The sequence below is a fragment of the Physeter macrocephalus genome, unplaced genomic scaffold, assembly GCF_002837175.3.
Source record: "Physeter macrocephalus isolate SW-GA unplaced genomic scaffold, ASM283717v5 random_190, whole genome shotgun sequence".
NCBI lineage: Eukaryota > Metazoa > Chordata > Mammalia > Artiodactyla > Physeteridae > Physeter > Physeter macrocephalus.
This window is the reverse complement of record NW_021145470.1, coordinates 58,945-79,192: the sequence shown is the minus strand read 5'-3', so window position 1 is coordinate 79,192 and position 20,248 is coordinate 58,945. Positions and strand designations below refer to the sequence as shown.

Genomic DNA, 20,248 nt, shown 5'->3' with positions numbered 1-20,248 from the left:
ATTGCTCTAATGTTCTCTGTGCCTGATGGTTTGACCAAATTGAAGGGTGGCAGGAATCCATCTTAGTCGGGAAACAATCACGGTGTTGGAAGAACAGTGATATCTAGCTCAGCCACCTTTTGCCAGCCCTAGAATGGTTGGGAAAAAGTTCTGCTTTTAAAGGACTCTGAGCAGCTGCCTTGCTGAGGAAGCTAAGGGACCAGTAAGCACGCAGATTAAGAATTATTATAAACATTGAGCTGGCTGAGAGCTGAGCTGAGGTGAGGATCAGCCGCCTGGTAGCATCACTGTTCTCACCTTTAAACCACTGGCCCCTAGAAAGCTCAAGAAGTGCTAATACTGGGGGAGACAAATGGATGTGTCTGCAGTGGTTGGACAGAGCTTTGTCTACAGTGGAGGAGGTGAGAGAGCCACAGGGCAGAGAGAAGGTGTAGGTTGCTTCAGAGGTGAGGCTGTTTCTTCCCTAGAGCAAACAATAAAAGACATGTGGGTGGAAAGCACAAATATAAGGGATTAGTTGTGCTGCAAAATACACAGCAAGCAATTGAGCTCAGCTCATTATTAGACAATGTTGCCCAGTGCGAACCCGAATGAGAAGCCAGTGTCGGTGGGGCCCCCTGAGGCCTGTACTTCTCCGGAGCTGTTGGGGGGTGGCTGTTGTGCTTTTACATCACCTTGTGGTCCACAGGGGAGCATGGAAAAAGTCCACCCTTCTTTTATTTCCCTCTTGAGCCTACACAATGGCTTTCTGTGAGAGGGCTTGGTAAGGCAGAGCAGAAGGGGAGTGAGTTTCCAAAGTTCTTCAAGCCAGCCCCTTCTTTCTGTAGGCGGGGACATGTGGCTTCTGCAGTTGCACACGGCTTCACACGTTGGGCACATACAGCAGTGTGTGCAGCAGGAGCCTGCTGGCCAATGCGAAGGTCACTGTTCCACCAGAACAGGGCCTGGTGGCAGGGAGCAGCGGTTGGAATAGCTTTATTTTCAAGGGTTAGAAATTAGCTGCAAAATTGTCCATCAGGTTTTGAGCTGGGAAGGAGAGGTCTGGGCAAAGGGGGATTATTTTCCTTTAACTGCTTTGCACTGGGACTATCTGGATCATTTCTAGGTGTTTATGTTAGAACTGACCATGTGCGTTTATTTCTCGACAGCCTGCATTTGATGAAATAATCCTCTTTTGAAAGTGTAGTTCTGGAGGGTGAGGGGTGAGGAATTTGCTAAGCCATTTAGACTGGGCTTGTGTGGGTATCATTTCTTTCCCCCACTGTGCTGAGGAAGTGTTTCTCTGAAGTTTCCGGCATAAGAAATATTTTTCTTCCTAACAGCTCGAGATTTCTACACATACGATACCACAGCTTTGGAATTTTTTCTGTCTACCTTGTTTTTTGGTTTTCACTAGGGAATCCTAAGATAGTGTGTTCTTTCATTGAGTATTTATATCCTGTTTTGAAATGCTGAGTGGAGAGCATCTACTTGCTTCTACATGTTTCTTTAAGGGGAACTGAAAGGTCAGGTCCCGAGCTTTAGGGCTACCACAGCTATTTAAAAGGGATAATAATTGCCCTCCCCTTCCTGTCTGCAGAGAATGGTGGTATTTCTGGAATTGCAATGCAGTAACAAGAGGGCCACAGCTGTACATTTTGTTGTTCTCCCTCCGTGGAGGGAGGGACCACAGTGGCCTTTCTCATTTCAGAGGACCAGCACTAAGCTCAGTGCCTGGCACTGTTGATCACCTGGTTGATCACTGCGTTGGATAGCATTGGCCCTAGAGTCATCGTGGTGTTACTGTCATGATCCACTTGTGTATCCACAGCCGAGAATCTTGGTTCAGGGGAGTGAATTGCTAGATCACAGCTGCACTGGCCGTTCTGGCTGAGGTTTCTTCGCAGCCAGGTTGAGGGGCTTGGGCTTGGCCTGCCTGTTCTTGCCAGGCACCAGGAGTCCACAGCTGTATTCCATGTGGTGCTTCAAGGAGGCAACAGAGAATATGTAACCCATTCATTGTCTCCTTTGTCCTGGCCCTGTGGCCAATCTTGAGCTGTAAAAATATCTGCTCTATCAACAGTTTTTTGGGTCGCATCTGTTTTACTTGCTGACATAACATGTAGGTTTCTGCTGCCAGAAAACCTGTGTTATGCTCTTTGTTCCCTCCAGTAGCTAATTTAAAAATACAAAGACGAAATCTTTTTTTTAACCACACTCCCAGACTCTACCAGGCTGTCTGTCCTAAGCGCAGAAACAGCCATGGCTCCCAGTGGCACACAGTGTCCTTGAGCCACCTGGTCAGTAAGGAGCACCAAAGCCAAATCAGCTTCCCTGTGCCCCCGTTCCATTCTATAAACATTTGTTAAGCTGCTCCTATGGGACCCGAAAGTTACCATACAGTTCTTGCCCTCAAGGAATTTACAGTCATGCCAACAAGAATCTACCCGTGTTACTTTCCTGTTTCCTTAACTTCAGTAATCTGTTTTTTACAATAGCTCATCCGTTAATCAGCAGTAAGATTCTAACTTTCCTTAGAACGTTTTCCATAAACCACTACCATTATTTCAAGAACTATTTATTTATTGCCTACAGTGTGCGAAGTGAGCCTCAAAAGTCCCCAAACCAACTTGTCCAAAAAAGCAGTTGCTGGTTACCAAGGATTTCCTTTTACCTCTACCTCTCTCTGCTACCTCCGTGTTCAGAGGATGAGTTGATGTCTCCTCCCACCTTGTCCTGGAGGCCACCTGTCCCTTGAGCTCCCTGCTAGTAGTCTGGGCAGTGCTGAGTCACAGCAACCAGTCTCTGAGCTGTAGGCGGCTCACATATCACGAGGATCTGGGTTGGGGAGGCAGTGTGCTCTTGGGAGGGACCCCTGAACTGGAAGACAGGCAGCCTACAGACTCAACGATGGCATTGGTTATCGCCCTTGACCTCTTTCTTTCCTGGTAACCAAATGGGAATTCATGAGAGCAAATGGAGCTAAGAGGTGTGACAGGGCTTCGAGATCTTGGGAATAAAAGTACAGTATATTCACATGAGGTAATTAATATATTTTCAAGGGAGGGACTGTCCCTTTGGGCAAAAATGATGCATGGAAAGAAATGTGAAGGGGCAGGGAGTAAACATTACACCAGTGCCCAGACCATCAGCATCAGCATCACCTGGGAACTTGTTAGAAATGCCATGTCTTAGGCCCCATCCCATACCGACTGAGTGAGAAATTCAGGAGGAGCTCCGCACTGTGTTAACTAGCCTTCCGGGTGTTTCGGATGCACGCTAAAATGTGAGAAGCACTGGTCCAGCCTTTCCCTCTGATTCAGTTACTTGGGGTTAGGGTATTACTGTTTGAACAGATGGTTATCCAAAGGTGACTTTTGACCCTCTTTCTTGGTTGAAGCCAGCTGCCCTGCTGAGGGAAGAGGAAACACTGTGTCCCTAGAGTTTTAAAAGGGAAAAAGCCTTCATTGTTGGTTATTCTTGAAGGTTGCGGGAGAGCTTGCCCTGGAGAGCTTGCTAAGAAGGAGGCAGGCCTGAAAGAGTCCTCCCTCCCCCTCCCACAGAGGTACTGATGTGTTTGCCTCACCTCCTGCCTTGGGGCCTGCAGCTCCTCCAGCCAGTCCTTAAAAGGAGCAGTGGGTGCCACATTTGTCCTTTCTGGTGCCGGGTCTGTGCTATTTCACTTCCCTGGCGTCAAGTGGATGCTTAATGAGAGGCCGTGACGTAGGCTGGCAGACTTGCTGAGAGAAAGCAGCCTTGGTCTGTGCCTTATGCGGCTTCTCTCATTGCCTTCCCCAGCCTTGCCTTCTCCCCCTCGGTGGGGCTGTGGTCACCCTGTGTCAGCTCTTCCTCGTAAGCCCTGATATCCCTCACTCAGGAAGAGACGCTTGCGGGGTCTGTGGACACTGATAAATGACTTAAGAGGCAGAAGTGAAGCAGTGCCTTTAGTTTCTCCTATTCCCTTGACCCCACCCCCACCCCCGATTTAGTCCCCCAAATAAGAAGATATGGCCAAAGTGGGATTTTTGCCATTTCCTTTTTTCTTTTCAGGGGCCAGTGCCATCTTTTCCTGTTATTCCTGTCCCTGAGGCTAGGGTTTGGGGCTGGAGCTGACTGGTGGTCAAACCTTCCAAACTTGGGACTTGCTAGATAGCTGGGGATCCCCTGCTTCCAGGGATCCCCAATTACCCATCTCTTGATTTTAAGAAAATACTGGCATGCTGCTCCTTTGGGTGATAAAACTTTGGGAGGCATGAAGTGAACTCCACAAAGGAGTTTGTTTCTGGGGAGTGACTTCCTGAGATTGCTATGATGTAAACAGAAGAAAAGAGGAAACACTCTGAGCTGCAAGAGGCAGTGTGCAAAGTCAGGGGGAAATGCTTAGGATATCCTTGTGATCCAGTGGGTGGATGAGGGCAAAGAACATTCCCTGTAAGAGCAGAGTCACTTCATGATGCTTTTAACTCAACCAGACAACCCCTGGGGATTAAAAGCAGCTCACTGTCCTAGAAGGCTGGGTAACATTTACAATCCATCCCTGTTTCCCTGAGAGTGTATTGACTCCAGTGACCATGAGACTAAAAGAGAAGACGATGGAAAAGATAGAAAACCAAGTAGACAGAGATCACAACAAATAGCTACTTTATTTATTCGACAGATATTTACTGAGTGCCTTCTGTGTGCTACTGTGAATAGAGTGCCTACGTTGTGCCAGGTATATTTTGCATATTCTCATCTTTAACTTTCTTAACAACCCTTCATCATAGGTATTACTAGCTCCATTTTGCAGGCAAGAAAACTGAGGCTTTTAGATGTTAAAATTGACCAGAGTCATCCAGCTAGCAGGTGGCAGACCTAGGATTCAGATTCAGTCTCTCAGATTCCAAGGCCCGTGTTTGTTCCCCTCAACCATGCCGCCTATCTTCCCCCAAATACCTCCCTTACAATGTGGTCTGCTGCTCCCCTCTGTAAGGTGATATGGGCCAGGACAGAGATGCTTTCCACCTCTTCTGCCCTCCTTGTTTTGAGGCCTTAGGTAAAGCTGTCATCTCCCTGCTGGCTCCCTACTACCCACTGCACTTTCCCTTGTCAGTTCCTCCAGCTCTGTGCCTGGGCTCCTGAAGCCATGTCCCATGAAGAACTTCCCACCTTTGAGGAACAGTCTTGTCTGTTGGTTGGAGAGGAGAAGGGAATCCAAGAAGAAGGCTCCCAGCCAGGCCTTTAACCAAAGGAGCCAGAAGGAAACAGAGCAGCCTTCCATGGTCCCGAGCTTTGTGGAGGGATGTCTACGCTTCCCTCCTGCTCCTTAGCTGGTTCCATCCTAGAGCAGGAGGGGTGGCCCCCAGAGCTGCTGGTTCATTGCTCCTGAAGAAGGGCTCCCCTTTTTTGAGAAAAGTTCGGTGATACTTGCCTTGCACTACAGTCCTCCTGGAATGAAGATGGCCTGTGCCAGACTCCATTCTCTCCAAGCCCTAGTGACTCATTCCCATGACATCCCTTTCTCCTAACATCCAGAAGGGAGAGAAGCCCTATTTCTCCATAGCCCTTTTGTCCAGCTTCCTCTCCTGCTTAGGTCTTGCTGTGAGGCCTCGACCAGAGCTCTGCCCAAGTTCTACATCCCCATCCCATAGTCAAACATGCCTTGGCACAGACCCTTTAATGAAGGCACATCTGTACAGTTGGGGGCACTGGGGGCTGGGGGAAGTTTGTGAATCTTAGAATTCAAATTCTGGATCACAGTTACTTGGGAGACATCTGAATTCGAGGCTGCCCGAACCTGCTCTACCCCAGCTCCATCCTTTGGGAGTCGTGAGTTCCAGAGCCAGTGCCATGTTCCAAAGCCACGCACATGTGACTGGAAGGCAAAAGGAAAACTTGAGCTTGGACTCTTTCACCCTTGCCTTTTCACATCTCACAGGGGTCTTCTTCCCATAGGCACAGAATGTTCCCAAGCCTTTCCAAAATTCCTCTGATCAGTCCTCACTTCTTCCAACCCCCTTCACCTCATCCCGTTCCCAACCAGCTTTCTCACTCCCCATTACAGGAAGTTGACACCACCCACTCTCAAGCATCTACCCAGTGCGTCAGTGTCCCACCCAACTCTGAGGCCAGGAAGCTCCCACCAGGCAGGGGCAGCCTGCCCCCATCCCCTACAGAGCCAGCAGCCAGCCCTTAGAGTCTAGGGTCTGTCTTTTCCCCTAGCCCTCCATACACTCTAGTCCAAACCCTAACTCTCACAGTGTGGTCCAGGAAGCAGCAGCAGAGGTGGCACTTGGAGCCTAGTAGAAATGCAAGTTTCCAGGCCCAGCCCAGACCTCCCGAGTTAGAATCTGCATTACTCTGCACCTTAATGTGTGAGAGGCACTGCTCTAAACAATCTGATCTGCCAAAAAGACACACCCTCCTCATGCTTCCTCAGTAGAGGGGGTGGAGAGCGGAGCAAGAGCCAGTGAGGAAGCCCCGCCCTCACACAGTTGAGCCACAGTTTAGGCCTCACTGACAGTGGAGAGATGCTGGGGATGATCCGGACACTCCCTAGAGAACCCAGAGAGGCTGGTGAGGCCCAGGACCCTCAGCAGAGAGGAACAACCGTGGCAGAGCCACGTGGGGAGATCCAAGCAGGGGACTGGGGGCAAAGGGTACACACGATGAGAAAGGGAGACGCGCCTGCCTTTGCGAGCAGCGGTGGGATGGTTCCCTCTGGGCTCCTACTACCATCCCCAGCCCCTGTCGGGCACCTACAGCCAAGAACAGCTCCTGCTGTGCAGCCTGGGTCTGCCGGAGGCAGGGGTTTCTTCCCTCCCTCTTGCTGGCAAAGTCACCATCGCCCACCGGCTGCATTGCTGGTAGTGGGTGCTCAGGAAATGCTGGTTGAATTGAGAGGAAGCCACAGCTTGTGCGGAGACTAAGTAGGAAAGACAAGTCCTGATGTCGTGCTTAGCTGGAGTCGCTGTTTCTCTGCCTCCTGGGTCACTGCCTGAGACCTTGCTCTGGCATGACACAGTGCAGGGAGGCGGTGGGAGGAGGAAGCTGGAGATGGCAGGAAACGACCCCGGGTGGCAGGCTCCCTCTGTCCCCATTCAGGGCGCACTCCATGACTGACCTGGGGGTGGGGGAGGAGGCCCCTGACGGTGGGGCTCCCTCGCGTGCTGTGGGGAGAGGAAGCTGGCCCCTCCTTACTCCCCCCTGCCCACCCCGCCCCGTTTCAGAGACTCTCCAGAGACCCTTCCTTTCACAGAGGAGACCTGAGCTCTGCTCTTCTGTCCCCAGCTCTGTCCCTGCTGGCTGTGGCCTCCCTTTCTCTGGGCCTCAGCCTCCTCTTCCAGGAGGCTGAGGCCCAGAGAAAGGCAGGAGGCTGCCAGCTGATTGTGAGATCCCCAGGTTGGCCATCCTGTGAGTCTTGGACTGTGATTCACCTTGGGTGCAAGGCAGGGGTGTAGGAAAGGGCCCGAGCCTGGGCTAGCCATGCCAGCTGCTGAGGCTGCCTGTACCTGAGGAGCCAGGAGCCGGCAGCCGGAGAGGGAGGCCAGACCCTGGGGATGATGGAAGCCAGGAGAGCCAGGTGCTGAGTGCCTCCAAGCCTTGTCCTCTCGCCATGGTCAGGGAGCTTGTGGCCTGGGCAGCAGTAGGCTTGGGGCAGGGCTTGCCAGCCTCACAGACCAGGTGTGGCGTGGGGATACACCAGGGGCTCTACCTGCAGGCGAGAGCACACAGGTGCACAGGGGGGTGCCCGTGAGGTGCAGGGGTCGGCTCCTTGCCTTCACAGGGTCACTCCACCGGAGAGTCTGCCAAACTGCTCGGCCAGGCTGCCACAGCCGCCAGCCAACCGCGTGCCCAGAGCTCAAAGATTTTTGACGGTGTCTCCCCTCCTCCCTCCCCTCCCCAGCTGGGCGCCCTGCTCCCGAGAGCTTTGCTCAGCATCTTCTTGCAGGGGCAGGACCCCCTGTCCTGCTCCTCATACCTCCTGTGCCCCTCGCCCTTTGGCTGCCTCCTCTGGGGGGTCTGCTTCGAGGTGCCAGGACCTGCTGGGCCCCAGCCTTGCCAGGCCTGTCTTCTCTGGGTTCCAGGGGCCCTGCCTCTTTTGGGGGCCCAGAACAAGTCTGGGCTTCTGGCTCAGCCTGGGGCTCAGTCCACCCCTGGGGCCGCTCGTGACCCTCCAGCCAGGACACAGGGCTCTCCTGGGTCCCAGGCCTTGGACTGAGCACACACGTGCTCTCCCCCGGCCCAGGGCTACTGGCACGTCCTAGAGAGAGGTCGAGGGGAAGCAAGTCCGTGTTTCGTGGAGAGCCAGGCTCGGGACTGGCTGTCGAAGCTCCTGACTCCCCTTTTGGCTCCTCTGGTGATGCTGATGCTGGAGCTGGGCTGGTTGCTGGGACACTCATGGCTCCGCCCGGCTCCATCCTGCTCGGAGTCTGCGCGTGTTCCTTCTCATTTGGAGTCCTTCTGGTGCTTGGGCTTCCCTGACAACAAGAGGTCGGCTCTGCTGGTTGGTGAATTCAGGGCTCATGTCCCTAGCCCACCCCATCCTATGCCCAAGTACCCACCTCCTGGCTCTCCAGCTCCTCCTTGCCTCCCTTCGTTTCCCACCTGCAGAAACACAGAACGTGGCAGGCCCCACTACTACCCACCCCACTTCACGTCACCTGCTCCGTAGCCAGCAGCCCATGTCCTCCAGGGAGGAGCGAGGGCCCAAGGGTCTCAGAGGAAGCTCAGAGCCAGAACGAGGCTCCAGGATGCTTCCCTTCCAGCCCAACCTTCCTCCGCAAACCCAGCCACTTCCTCTGAACACCGCCCACCGTAGCCCCTTTGCAGATCCCCAGCTGCTGTTTATGGCCAAGCCTGCCTTGAGTTCTGCGGGGACTCCGTGCATGTCCCGGCCTGCGCTGCCTGGGAAAGGCGCGCCTGACTTCCCAGGGGACGGTAACTGCTGTAATTACCACCAGCCTCCCTGGACACCAGGCTCTCGCTGCTGCTGCCTTTGCTGATGGCCTCTCCCCGCATCTCATTAACCTGCCACAAGGCAGCAGTCAGCCAAGAGGCAGAGGCCCCGGGGGCTGGAGCAGGCACCTGGGCCAGTGCTGGGCCTGACCTCCCAGGAGCAGGGGAGGGCCAGGAAATTAGGGAGCCCAGATGCCTCCCTCGATCTTGCTCCCTGCCACATGTTACCTGCGGGCCCTGCCAGTCAACCTCTCTGTCCCCCGAGCTTTGCTGCATGTGGCCAGCGCCACCAAAGGTCTGCTGGGTTGCCCACCCCGAGTAGTACCGCCTGCAAAAGATGGTCCACAAATCAAGAGAGAAGGGGTCCATAGCAGCCCAGCTCCTTCACCAGCACGTGGGACCTGCTCCTCCTCCTGTCCCAACTCACCTTTGCCATCAGGGGGCAACGGTGGGGGCTGTAGCTTTCGGTGGCTCCTGGGGCCTAAGTGGAAAAAGGAAATGGGGAAAGGGTGGGCGTCACAAAAGACCCAAAGCAGGAACGTCAGCTCTTTCGGGACCAGGAAGCTGCCAGCTGTGAGTGTTCTAGCTCCCAAAAAGAGCCCTGGCCTGGGGGTCAGGGGAGCTGTGTCCTGTACTCGCTGTGTCCCTCCTGACTAGGTGACCGGCAGAGCCTCTCCAGCCTCAAGCTCCCTTGTGTGTAAAATGAGGGGCCAGCGACACAGAGTTCTGTTCCTATAACAGGCAAGGGGCAGCTGCCACCCACGAGGGACCAACACCTCAAAAGGACCCCAGTGCTGACTTCCTGGTGAGCCCTTCTCCCCAGACCTTCTGGGGTCAGAACCCAGGACAGGGGCTGTGGGTTCGGAGGATGGGAAGTGGTGCCCTCCTCTGATAGGGAGGGAGAGGAAGGAAGATGTCCTTCCATGCTTCCTTCCAGCTCTGAAAAAAGTGGTAAACCAAGAGACAGGGAACAGAGAGGAAGCGGGGGCAAGGGGTGAAAAAATCCAGGAGGGGTGGGTGTTGGCTCACCCCTCGTGCTGCCCACCCTGGCTGGGCCCTCTTCCCGAGGCTTGCTGGAGTCCTGTGGCCTGCGTTGCAGAGAGAGGGAGTCAGGCGGGCTGCTGGCAGGGAGCACAGAGGCTGCAAGGCTGCTGGTGGGCCGACCTCTCCTGCCCCAGTCCCAGCCCCAAGCCCAGCCACGGAACCAAGGACAGCATGGAGAGGGTGGGCCCGAGAAAGGTGGGAAACGCAGTGCCCACACACAGCCCTGAACCCAGGGTCCAAACAGAGGGTCAGGCAGAGCCTCACCACCCTGGGGAGGGTCCCAGCAGCCCTCCAAGAGACACCCACAGTTAGCCCGACTCAGCCCCACAAGCATGTCGACCCAGCAGGATGCCCAGCCCTGCCACCCACGTGGGCTTGGCCTTGTCCAGGTCCCACGGACGGCGCCAGTCACCCTGTGCGTCTCTGTGCCTCGCCAGGCGGGCCAGGTCGATCTGCTCTCGCTCCTGCTTCCACTGGGCGTAGTCCCAGCCCACCTCCGGGGGCCCCCCCACTGGCCGGCGGGGAGCTGGGCCTGGGACCAGGCCTGGACTCTGGGGCTCCCGGACACCCTGCAGGGAGAAGACACAAAGCACCACGGGGTCGAAGCAGAAAGAGCCCTGAGCTTGGAATGGGGATCCAGAGTCTACTAACCCCTTCCTCTCGCAAGGTCTTGAGGTCCCCCCACCAAAAAAAATTAGATCCATTCCATATCTAACATGCTGTTTGCTATAGGCACGGTTTCCGTCCACGCATTAGTGGTGTCTTTTGGGCAAGTTACTTAACCTCTCTGTGTGTCATTTCCTCATCTGTAAAATGGGGATAATAACAGCATCTATCCACAGAGTTGTCACTGGGGTGTGTGGTCAAGTGCAGGCAGGGTGGAGAGGCACCCAGCAGCTGTGAGCGAGAGCCAAGACTAGGGGCTGCTGCCACCTAGAGGTCACACCTGGCACATGGCCAGTCTCTTACAACCTCCTGACAGACCTCCAGACCCCGCCCCCCCTACCCAGCTTGCTACCAGAGGTCCAGGTAGGGTAAGGGGCTAGGTCACACCTCTGGCTTACACTGTCTCTCACTGCAAGACCCACCCAACGTGGAGACTGGCCAGAGAAAGGAAGAAGAAGGGGGAAATTCTTGCAGGTCCTGCCTGGGCCACGTCCCCGCAAATGGGGACACATGTGACTCAGCTTCTATGCCTCCCCCAAAAGGGGACCACCACGTTCATGTCCCCAGCCCCTCTTGAAGAGCTACCTTCCGGGCAGAATCTGAGCTGATGGCCATCTGCATGGAGGGGCTCCGGCCCAAGCCCCCTCCAGGTGACCCTTCTGCCCCCTGGCTCCTTGCTCTGGTGGGCTTCTCACTTACGATCCGCTTGGCCTGGGGAAGGTGCGGATGGGCAGTGTGGCAGAGCCAGAGAAGAAGAGGCTGCCTTCCTGGTGCCCGGCTCCCCCCACCAGCACTGCTCACCTCGGCTTTGTTTTCCATGGTCACAGCCAGCTCCACCCGCTCCCCCAAGCAGAAGGCGCCAGCGTGGGCCTCTGCCTCCTCATCCTCAAGCATCTCATTGGCTGCTCCAGGTCCAAGGGCGCTCCTTGCCCAGTTCCGGCTGACCACCCGCTTCCCCTGCAGAATGAGGGGCCGTGCCGTCAGGCCACATAGACAGCACTGGACAGAAGCTGGGGCTTGGGTCCTTTGGGTGGTTCCCCAGGCTGGGTTCCAGCCCTGGCCCTCCCTGGAATGCCCACAGAGGAGCTGACGCTGCGAGGCGTTCACATACCAGTGGCATTAGGTTATCCGGGCCTGGGGCCACCCAGGGGCCCAAGACTCCACAGTGGCCCATCATCTCTGAGCTGGGAAATCCAAAGCACTCAGACAATGAGGCTCTGTCCCTCAGACGCTGTTCCTGGCATTCAGCCCCAATGTCTCTGTGCCCCTGGGGTTTGGGGTTTACAAGCGGCCTGTGCTTGGGGGTACGGGTGCAGAGCTCTGGGACTGGAAAAGGGCATGAAGAGGCTTCTATCTGGTCACCTTTCAGCTGTGGCTCTTTGGGGATGGGGGCCAGCAGTGGCCTGGGCTGAGTGAGGTTGGGAGCTGGTAGGTACGTCCCAGAATGTAAGCGGGAGAAGCGGAGGAGCGGGGGCAGCTGTGCTCCCCTGGCACGGGCTGGGCCTCCACCTCCTTGCCACCCCACCCTGTCTGCCGGGTGGGTCTTACTCCAGGAACCTGGCTGATGGTGACAGTGAGGCCGTCAGGACGGAGGAGCTCTGACGTGGTCTCAGCCATGGCCCCCTGCTCTGCCTGCCGACGGTCTTCCTGGATCTCCTGTGGGAGGGCCCGGGGTCAGCACAGGCCATGGCCCCCCAGGTGCACAGAGACACAGATGTCGACAGGCCTACACAGAGAGACACCAGTGGGACACCAGGGGGCAGAGGCACTACATCACAGAGTCCCCAGGACCCTCACAGAGCCCCTGAGATGGAACACACCCAACCTAACCCTGGTCCCAGGCCCAGAGCCTGCATGGAGAGACAACCATTCAGGGTCTGCAGATCGGACAGGGAGTGCCAACCCGGTCCGTCCTCCTGGCCCGTCACAGCCCACTCACCTGGTACCTGCGCAGTAAGGCCTGGTTCTTCTTGCGAAGGGCAACGATCCTCCTGTCCAGCTCTGCATCCTTCTCCTCCTGCCTGCTCACTGGGGACTCGGCCCCATGAGGCCCCTGCAGAGGCCAGGGGGCCCAAGCTCCTGACTGCTGGGCCCATCCCTTACCAGTTCCTCGACTTTCACATTCGCCCACTCTACCATGTTCTTACCACCCAAGGAGCAGACTCCAGACCCAGAGCGAGGGTCACGTGGGGAGATGGCCCAGGGAAGGCCCCCAGCCCCACCACGCTGGCCTCTCTGCCCATCTTCCTGCCACCTCTGCGGCTCAGGCCGGGGCCTCATACCCAGGCCTGCAGCTCCCAGCAGTGGCTGCCCCTCCCCCCGGCTCTCCAGGGAGCTCCACTGCCGAGCAGAGCCTGGAATGGGAGTTATAAATGGCTCTGGCAGCGGAACCTGCCGTGACTGGGAAGTTGCCAGGGTATTCAGGAGGTCGAGGTGGGGGCTGTTTGGCTCCCAGGCCGAGAACCACGGTGAAAAGAGAGGCCCCTGCTCTGTCCTCGGCTCCCAGGCCCTGGACCCCACTCCCCAAACCTGTGCCCAGCCTGTGGGAAAGAGCCACTCCCACAGGCCCAGCGTCTCCAGGCCCTGAGCTGCCGGCAGTCGGTCGGGGCAGGAAAGAGCCAGCTCTGAGGGCAGGCCCAGCCGGGGAGCCACCCCGGGGCACACGGTGCCTCAGCACCGAGATCCCCGAGTCCCTCCTTCTCTGGCTGCAGGGACCCCTTTGTGGCCGATGCCCCTGCCCAGCCCCCCACCGGCATAGGCACAGCCCTCTTCCTCCCAGGCCCAGCTGCCCCCAGCTGCCCCCAGAGTGTGGCCGCCTGGTGTCCCAGCCCCAAGAAGCCCCCCGCCAAAGGCAAGGTGCCACTCACAGCCGAGTGCATGGCAACGGCAGGCCCCGAGAGATTTCCAGAGCAGCCCTGGGGGAGCCAGAGCAGGAGGGAAGCTGGAGCCACCGGAGCCGGGCCTCTGCCGGCCTCTCCCTGCCGGCTTCACCGCCCAGCACACGAGATCATGTTGTGATTACAAAAGACTCCTCTGGGCTCCCAGCCAGGAACGCCGTGGCCACCGCCCTCACCATCCACCCTCAGAGGGCGAGGATCAGGGCTCCGGCAGCCAGCTGGCCCTGCCCAGCACCTCTCCCTGCCCTGCCCCGGCATCCCCAGACAGACTCGCAGGGACTTCTCCCTGGACAGTTGAGTACACACAGGGCGCCCTATGCTCCAGTGGGACCCCAGCCTGGGCCTGCCTGCAGACAGATGGGCAGCCAAGTAGCCCTCTGGCCCTCCCATTAGTAGAGAAAGACCTATAGCCCAGCCCATTGTGCTCCCTGGTCCAAGGGGCCCAACTCAAATGAGCGTCCCCTGTTCCCTCACTCTCCTCATCAGTTCTGGTTTAAGTAATTCGAAGGGATTAAGAAGCTCCCCTCCCCTAGGCCACCAAGTACTACCACATACCTAAAATAACACCATTTGTCATTCATTCCTTTAGGTTCAACATTGTCTCCCTGTATTTTCTTTATATATATATATATATTTTTTTTTTTTAAATATTTATTTCACCTATTTTTTATTTTTGGCTGTGTTGGGTCTTCGTTGCTGCACGCTGGCTTTCTCTAGTTGCGGCAAGCGGGGGCTATTCTTCGTTGCAGTGCATGGACTTATTGCGCTGGCTCCTCTTGTTGCGGAGCACGGGCTCTAGGTACACAGGCTTCAGTAGTCATGGCTCGCGGGCTCTAGAGCGCAGGCTCAGTAGTTGTGACGCATGGGCTTAGTTGCTCCGCGGCATGTGGGGTCTTCCTGGACCAAGGCTCGAACCCGTGTCCCCTGCATTAGCAGGCAGATTCTTAACCACTGCACCACCAGGGAAGCCCTTCCCTGTATTTTCAAGTACAGTCACTCCTGGGACACTCAGCTGTCCAGGTCACCCCTTGGTGTGGGGAGCATCCCTCAGGGTCCGCGCTGCCACAGCTCAGGGCTGGCCAACATCCTTCCCCCTTGGCTCCTAACTCTGGGCCTTTCCTGGCCTTGCTCTCCAGGGCTGGCCCTTTCAGCGTCTCTGATCCCGAGAAAGGAAGCAACGTTTCCTGGGAAAGTCTCTCCCCAGATCTTCCCGGTGCACCTGAGGCTGCTGTCTCTGCCCAGGGGAGCAGCTTGCCTGGCAATCCCACCCTTAGTAGCTCTGGGAGGAGGGGTGGTCTCTCCGTATCAGGAGCACCTGGCGTCTGGTTCAGTAGTAACAGGTGCCCGACCTCCAGGCCCTGAAGGGCAGGTCGGAAGTCCTTGCATTTCCCCTCATCCCTGTTTGACCAGGCCTGTTTCTCTGATTCCATGCATGACTTGTCCCCTTCTGTCTCCAGAGCAGAAAGCCCTGCTGCCCCCTCTCCTACCGAGACCAGCCCAGGCAGTCAGAGGTCCAACCTCTGCTCCCCTTGAACTACCCCTTCCTGTCTCCCCTCCCCTCCCCCTTCCCCACCACGCTTAGCATCTTTCTAGGCCAGGCCTTGGAGAAGTACCCCTGACCCCACGGCCAGTCTCCACCACCCAGAGTTCCCATCCTGCTTGGAAATGCCACTGTGCTCTCTCTTCCTTTCATGCTGATGTTCCCACTGAGTCAGACTCGTCTGCATTCCCAGTGACGGTGACGTACCCAGGCTACACACACACACACACACACACACACACACACACACACACACACACACACACACAATTTCTTCTTCTCCCACCCTCTCCACGTGCTGCCTACTGAGTTCCAGTCTAGTCTCTGAAGGTCAGGGCAGGGCCCTGGTGGGGTGGCAGTTGGGTCCCCTGTCTCCTGCCCCATGCTGTGTGGTTGGAGCTGGAAGGCCCACAGAGCACCAGCCTGGGAGGGGGAGATGCAGCTGAGACCTAACGTTTTCTGTTGTCTTTGGAACCCAGGTCCCCAGACCAGGTTTGGGGAGGGCAGGTGTAGATAGAGGAGGCTGTAGGAGCGAGGCAAGGTCTGCCGTCCCCCTTGCGCCTGTTGCCAGCCAGGGTGGGGGCAGGACAGCAGCAGAGAGCAGCAGGCACAGGCAGAAATCCAGCTCTCCTGCAGGGAGGGCGACCCAGATCCCTGGAAAGCCCTGCAGGAAAAGACTCCCCTAAACTAGTGGCAAAAGCCTCCGGACCCAGCAGCCTGGAGGCCCACGTGCCCAGGAGAAACCAATAGTCAGACAGCCCCACGGTTGCCGGCCATGTGCTTCCCAAGTGTTACTCACACAACAGTCATGCCTCAGAGCAGTCTCCTATTTTCTCCAGAGTCTCTGGTGTGCCTGTCTGCTCCCCCCCTGGACAGAGGCACTCTGAGGGCAGGAATGGTGTGCCAAGGGGCTCTAAATCCCCAGGGACTGGCCCAGTGCCCCTGCAAACTACAGAGCCTCCCTTGGCGCTTGCAGAATGAATACAGGAGTGAGTAAGCCGCGCTAGCCCGTGCATGGCTGTGGGTACTTGTGCATTGGCTGGGGCTGCCTTTCCCTCCACCCAGAGCACACGCAGCCTCGAGGGAGGCGGTGTCCGCTAAAGTCCCTAAGCGTGAATTTCCTTTCTCTGTCTAGGGAAGGCGGGGTGTGACCAGCATTGTGTTCCCCCGGGTAGACCATGTCTCTGTTACTCTGTGTCACCACTAGGGGGCAGCAGGGTTACAAAAGCCTGGTTGGGGGGCCCTCTTCCCCTCCCTTCTGCTCCCAGCACCCCGCCCACAAGTCTCCATAACCCCCACCTCCCAACTCGGCCAGACAGAAGAAGCCACATGCGTTGTAGGAGCCTCATTTGACTGGTGATGAGACCAGAGAGGTAGCGCCCCTCTGCCTAGGCTGCTCAGCCTGTTTGTGGCTCAGATGAACCTAGCAGCCAGGCACCTGCCTCCCGACCAGCTCTTTTCCTGGCTGTCCCAACAACGCTGTTTCTCCTGATACTTCACCGTGTGCCCTCCCTCTCTCTACGCAGGGATGGGCTTGTTGTCCCGGGCCGCAGGTCCGGGTCATGTCTCTTCCCTGGCTGGTCCCCCACCCTCTCAGGCAGCCTGCCGGCTGGGCCCATAGCACTGCCACCTCACCCTCAGCACCCCCCTGGATCAAGAAACTGCTGTCATGACTCCTACTGACCAGAGGTTTAGTGCAGGCCTCTCAGGTCAGGCCAGGCCTGGCCCTGGGTGGGGAGGACTCAGAGTGCATGAGGTAGGGCCAGAGGGACAAGCTCTTGGCAGGCTCCAGATGCCAGGGACGGTCTGGGCCCTACCACTCCCAAGAACACACATGCCAGAGCAGGGTGGGGCCGAAGTCCTTTGAAGCATCAGGTGGCAGAAGGATGGTTCGGGGAACCCCTCATCCATTCTGCTCTGCAGGGCACGCCCTGGGCTGGGGCATCCTGAGCTTTCCAGCTCCAGGCCGGCAGTGCGAGGAGAACCCTGACGTGGAACCGAACCCCTGAGCTACTTCACCCAGTCCAGTCAATGAGGGAACAAAAAGTGAAGACCCAGGCTCCACCTCAGAGGCCCCTGACGATTCCAGGCCACGTAAGCCTGAGGCCAGGGTGACATAAGACTCATCAATTGAGGAGTTTTGCTTGCCGCAGGACAGGCCAATAAATCGGAGACAAGGTGTAGCCAGCAGACGGAGAAGATGGCAGACTAAAGTCTCAAAATAACCATCTTATCGGGGTTTGGATGCCAGTTTCTTTTATAGCACAGAGGGGGAGGAGAGAGGCAGTAAAGTAAAACGGCCAGACATTTTGCAAATATCCCCTGGAATGGCCAGCCTCGGGAAGGGATGTGTTAAGTGTTAATTTCTTCTTTCTCTTAGCCATCCACAGGTGGACAGGGTCCTGATGTTTGCCTGAACAAAAGGCACTTGGTTTAACATTCTGGCAGAGGGGCAGGGTTCCCTGAGGCAGGCCATTATGTATACACAATATCCTTTTAGTGAACAAAAGCAGCTGAAAGCAAAGGTTAAAGTAAAAGAAACAGATCCTACATGTAGTCAGATTTGGCTCTTCCCTGTTACAATTTTCCAGGAGATAACCTTCCAGGGGATGAGCAAGGCTCGGCAAGGGCATGGCAGTGAGAGTGTTGCATGAAGCGGTAGTGGCTTCTTACTAGTAAGAAAACGTTAGGGGACTTCCCTGGTGGTCCAGTGGGTAAGACTCCATGCTCCCAATGCAGGGGGCTGGGGCAGGGAGGGAATCTTCACCTGTGAGTGACATACTCTGAGTAATGCCAGAGGCCAAAGATGCAGATGTGTCCCTCAGGAAGATGCCACTGTGAGCAAGGGGCTGAACGATGAGGCCAGGAAGACCAATAGGTCGTCAGTGCTAATACTGATAATCATAATAACACCTTGCACTTACATCTAACACTGCCAAAGCCCTCACACATGTGATGTCATTTGATCTCATCAAGCTTTGAAATCTGTGGATTAGCCAGGGCTAGTGATCAGGGTCAGTGACCTGCCCGGGAGTCTCGTGGTTGGGTGGGGGCCTCCCGGCCCCATCCCTGCAACACCCTCTCCAGCCCAGGTCAAGGCCGGCCACCTTTACCCTCCTGCCAGGAGAAACCTGTCCCCCCAAACCCTGCAAAGGTGCCTGGCTGTCCCGCCTCCCTCCCCACCCCACCCACCAGGACAGCCCAGGATCAAGGGCCTTGCTGGCTCTACTGACAGGGATTGGGGGTCACGGAGAGGGCCGACATCCTGCCTTTTGGCCTTCACCATCAGTCCACATGCTCCCTGAGGCACCCCCACCCATGGCCTCTACTGCTTCTGGAGATGCCCTCAGCCTCTCCTCTCCCTGAGCCCAGAAATGTCTCTCCTTCCTCCCAGAGTGCCTTTCTTCTCCACTTGGTGTGCCTTTCTGGCAGGGAAGGGCCACCTCTCTCTGCCAGGCAATAAACCCAAGCACTTGGTAAGTACTTACTATCTGTAAGGCACAGTGCCAGGGGGTAGAGGGGACCCACACGTGGTCAAGGCTCTGCTCACCCCCAACATCTTAGGACTGGGTACAGGGATCCCACAGAACATCGTGCTCTGCTATAAATTGATTCCAGGACTTCCCTGGTGACGCAGTCATTACAAATCCGCCTGCCAACGCAGGGGACACAGGTGCAAGCCCTGGTCCGGGAGGATCCCACATGCTGTGGAGCAACTAAGCCCGTGTGCCACAACTACTGAGCCTGCGCTCTAGAGTCTGCGAGCCACAACTACTGAGCTCGCGTGCCACAACTACTGAAGCCCGTGCACCCAGAGCCCATGCTCCACAACACGAGAAGCCACCGCAGTGAGAAGCCCACGCACCCAACAAAGAGTAGCCCCTGCTCGCCGCAACTAGAGAAAGCCCGTGTGCAGCAACGAAGACCCAATGCAGCCAAAAATAAATAAATAAATAAGACATTATTAAGCAAGACTAATCCATTAAAAAAAAAAATTGACTCCAGTGTGCCCACCCACTGCTGTGGACATCCTCCTCACCTCCCGAAGGCTGCACCCCACCCAGACCACTCAGACTGTCCTCGCTTCTCTGTCCACCCCATCAAGATGGGTCTACCTCTAAATTGGGAGATTGGGATTGACATATACACACTACTGTATATAAAATAGATAACTAATAAGGACCTACTGTATAGCACAGGGAACTCAATACTCTGTAATGACCTATATGGGAAAAGAATCTAAAAAAGAGTGGGTATATGTATATGTGTAACTGACTCACCTTGCTGTACACCTGAAAGTAACACAACATTGTAAATCAACTATACTCCGATAAAAATTAAAAAAAAAAAATGATGGGTCTACCTCCTCGGCCCAAGGCCTCCGTACCTCCTACTGCCTGCCTGCAGTGATGCAGACCTGAGCCCAGACCCTGACTCCAGAGATGCAGAGAACCAGGGTACTGAACCTTGAGCCCAGAGCATGAGGCCCCACTGCCCTCCTCAGCCCTGCAGTCCCCTCTCCCCCTTGGGGGTCCATGAAGCCATAGGCCTCTCCTTTTAGCTTCCTGCCAAAGGCTGGGGCTGGGGGTGAACAGGTCACGACATCAGGGTCCCGGAAGGGGAAAAGGAGGATTCCTGGAAGAGGGGGGCTGGGAGGGCTGGGGAGGGCAGGGTGTGGTGGCCACAGGTAGTACCATTGAGGCAGCGTGGGCTGAAAGGTGTGAGCTCTGCAGACACCGCGCCTTTGTAAACCTCCGCCCACCCTCCGTGCACTAGCTCCCCTAAGGCTCACAGCAAATATGTACATGATGGATTAATAACTCCCCATCTAGTCATAAACCAAAGTCCTTTGCCCACAGTGTTACCAAAGCAGGCTGGAATTTTTCAGAAATGCATTCCTGAAAAGAGAGACAATGTAATGTGGAGAAGGGGCCCAGGCTCTAGACTCAGATGGTCCTCGATTGGGACTAACTACACGCTGGCTGGATGACCTCAGGCGAGTGTCTTAACTTCTCTGAATCCTGGCTTTTCCTAATCTATAAAAAAGAGGAAGATAATAACACCTATCCCCAAGAGCTTATGTGAGATAATTGGTATTTTATTTTTATTTATTTATTTTTTTAAAGCATCACTTTTGAGCTAAATCCTTTTATTTATTTATTTATTTATTTATTTATTTATTTAT

General features: G+C 55.9%; 1 protein-coding gene across 5 annotated transcripts; it reads right to left on the bottom strand.

The window, feature by feature from the left end:
• Positions 1 to 4,625: 4,625 nt before the first annotated feature.
• On the bottom strand, positions 4,626 to 13,598 carry CCDC9B (coiled-coil domain containing 9B). 5 transcript variants are annotated; one of them, XM_055082603.1, is made up of 12 exons: positions 13,494 to 13,598; positions 12,566 to 12,679; positions 12,175 to 12,282; positions 11,428 to 11,583; positions 11,212 to 11,337; positions 10,744 to 10,857; positions 10,330 to 10,529; positions 9,946 to 10,004; positions 9,344 to 9,397; positions 9,145 to 9,244; positions 8,523 to 8,565; positions 4,626 to 8,438 (listed from the first exon to the last, which is right to left on the bottom strand). In XM_055082603.1, the coding sequence occupies exons 1-12, from the start codon at positions 13,503 to 13,505 to the stop codon at positions 7,893 to 7,895; spliced, it is 1,632 nt and encodes a 543-aa protein (XP_054938578.1). In that variant the 5' UTR covers positions 13,506 to 13,598; the 3' UTR covers positions 4,626 to 7,892. The 5 variants fall into 5 exon arrangements, with proteins under 5 accessions (XP_054938578.1, XP_054938579.1, XP_054938580.1 ...); XM_055082604.1 differs by having other exon boundaries at positions 12,184 to 12,282; XM_055082605.1 differs by lacking the exon at positions 12,175 to 12,282.
• Between the last annotated feature and the right edge of the window lie 6,650 nt (positions 13,599 to 20,248).

Coding starts and splice junctions, on each gene's coding strand:
- CCDC9B (XM_055082603.1), bottom strand. Junction 11,338..11,427: donor CCATGGAAAACAAAGCCGAG/GTGAGCAGTGCT, acceptor CACCTTCCCCAG/GCCAAGCGGATCGTAAGTGA. Junction 8,439..8,522: donor AGGAGCTGGAGAGCCAGGAG/GTGGGTACTTGG, acceptor TCTTGTTGTCAG/GGAAGCCCAAGCACCAGAAG.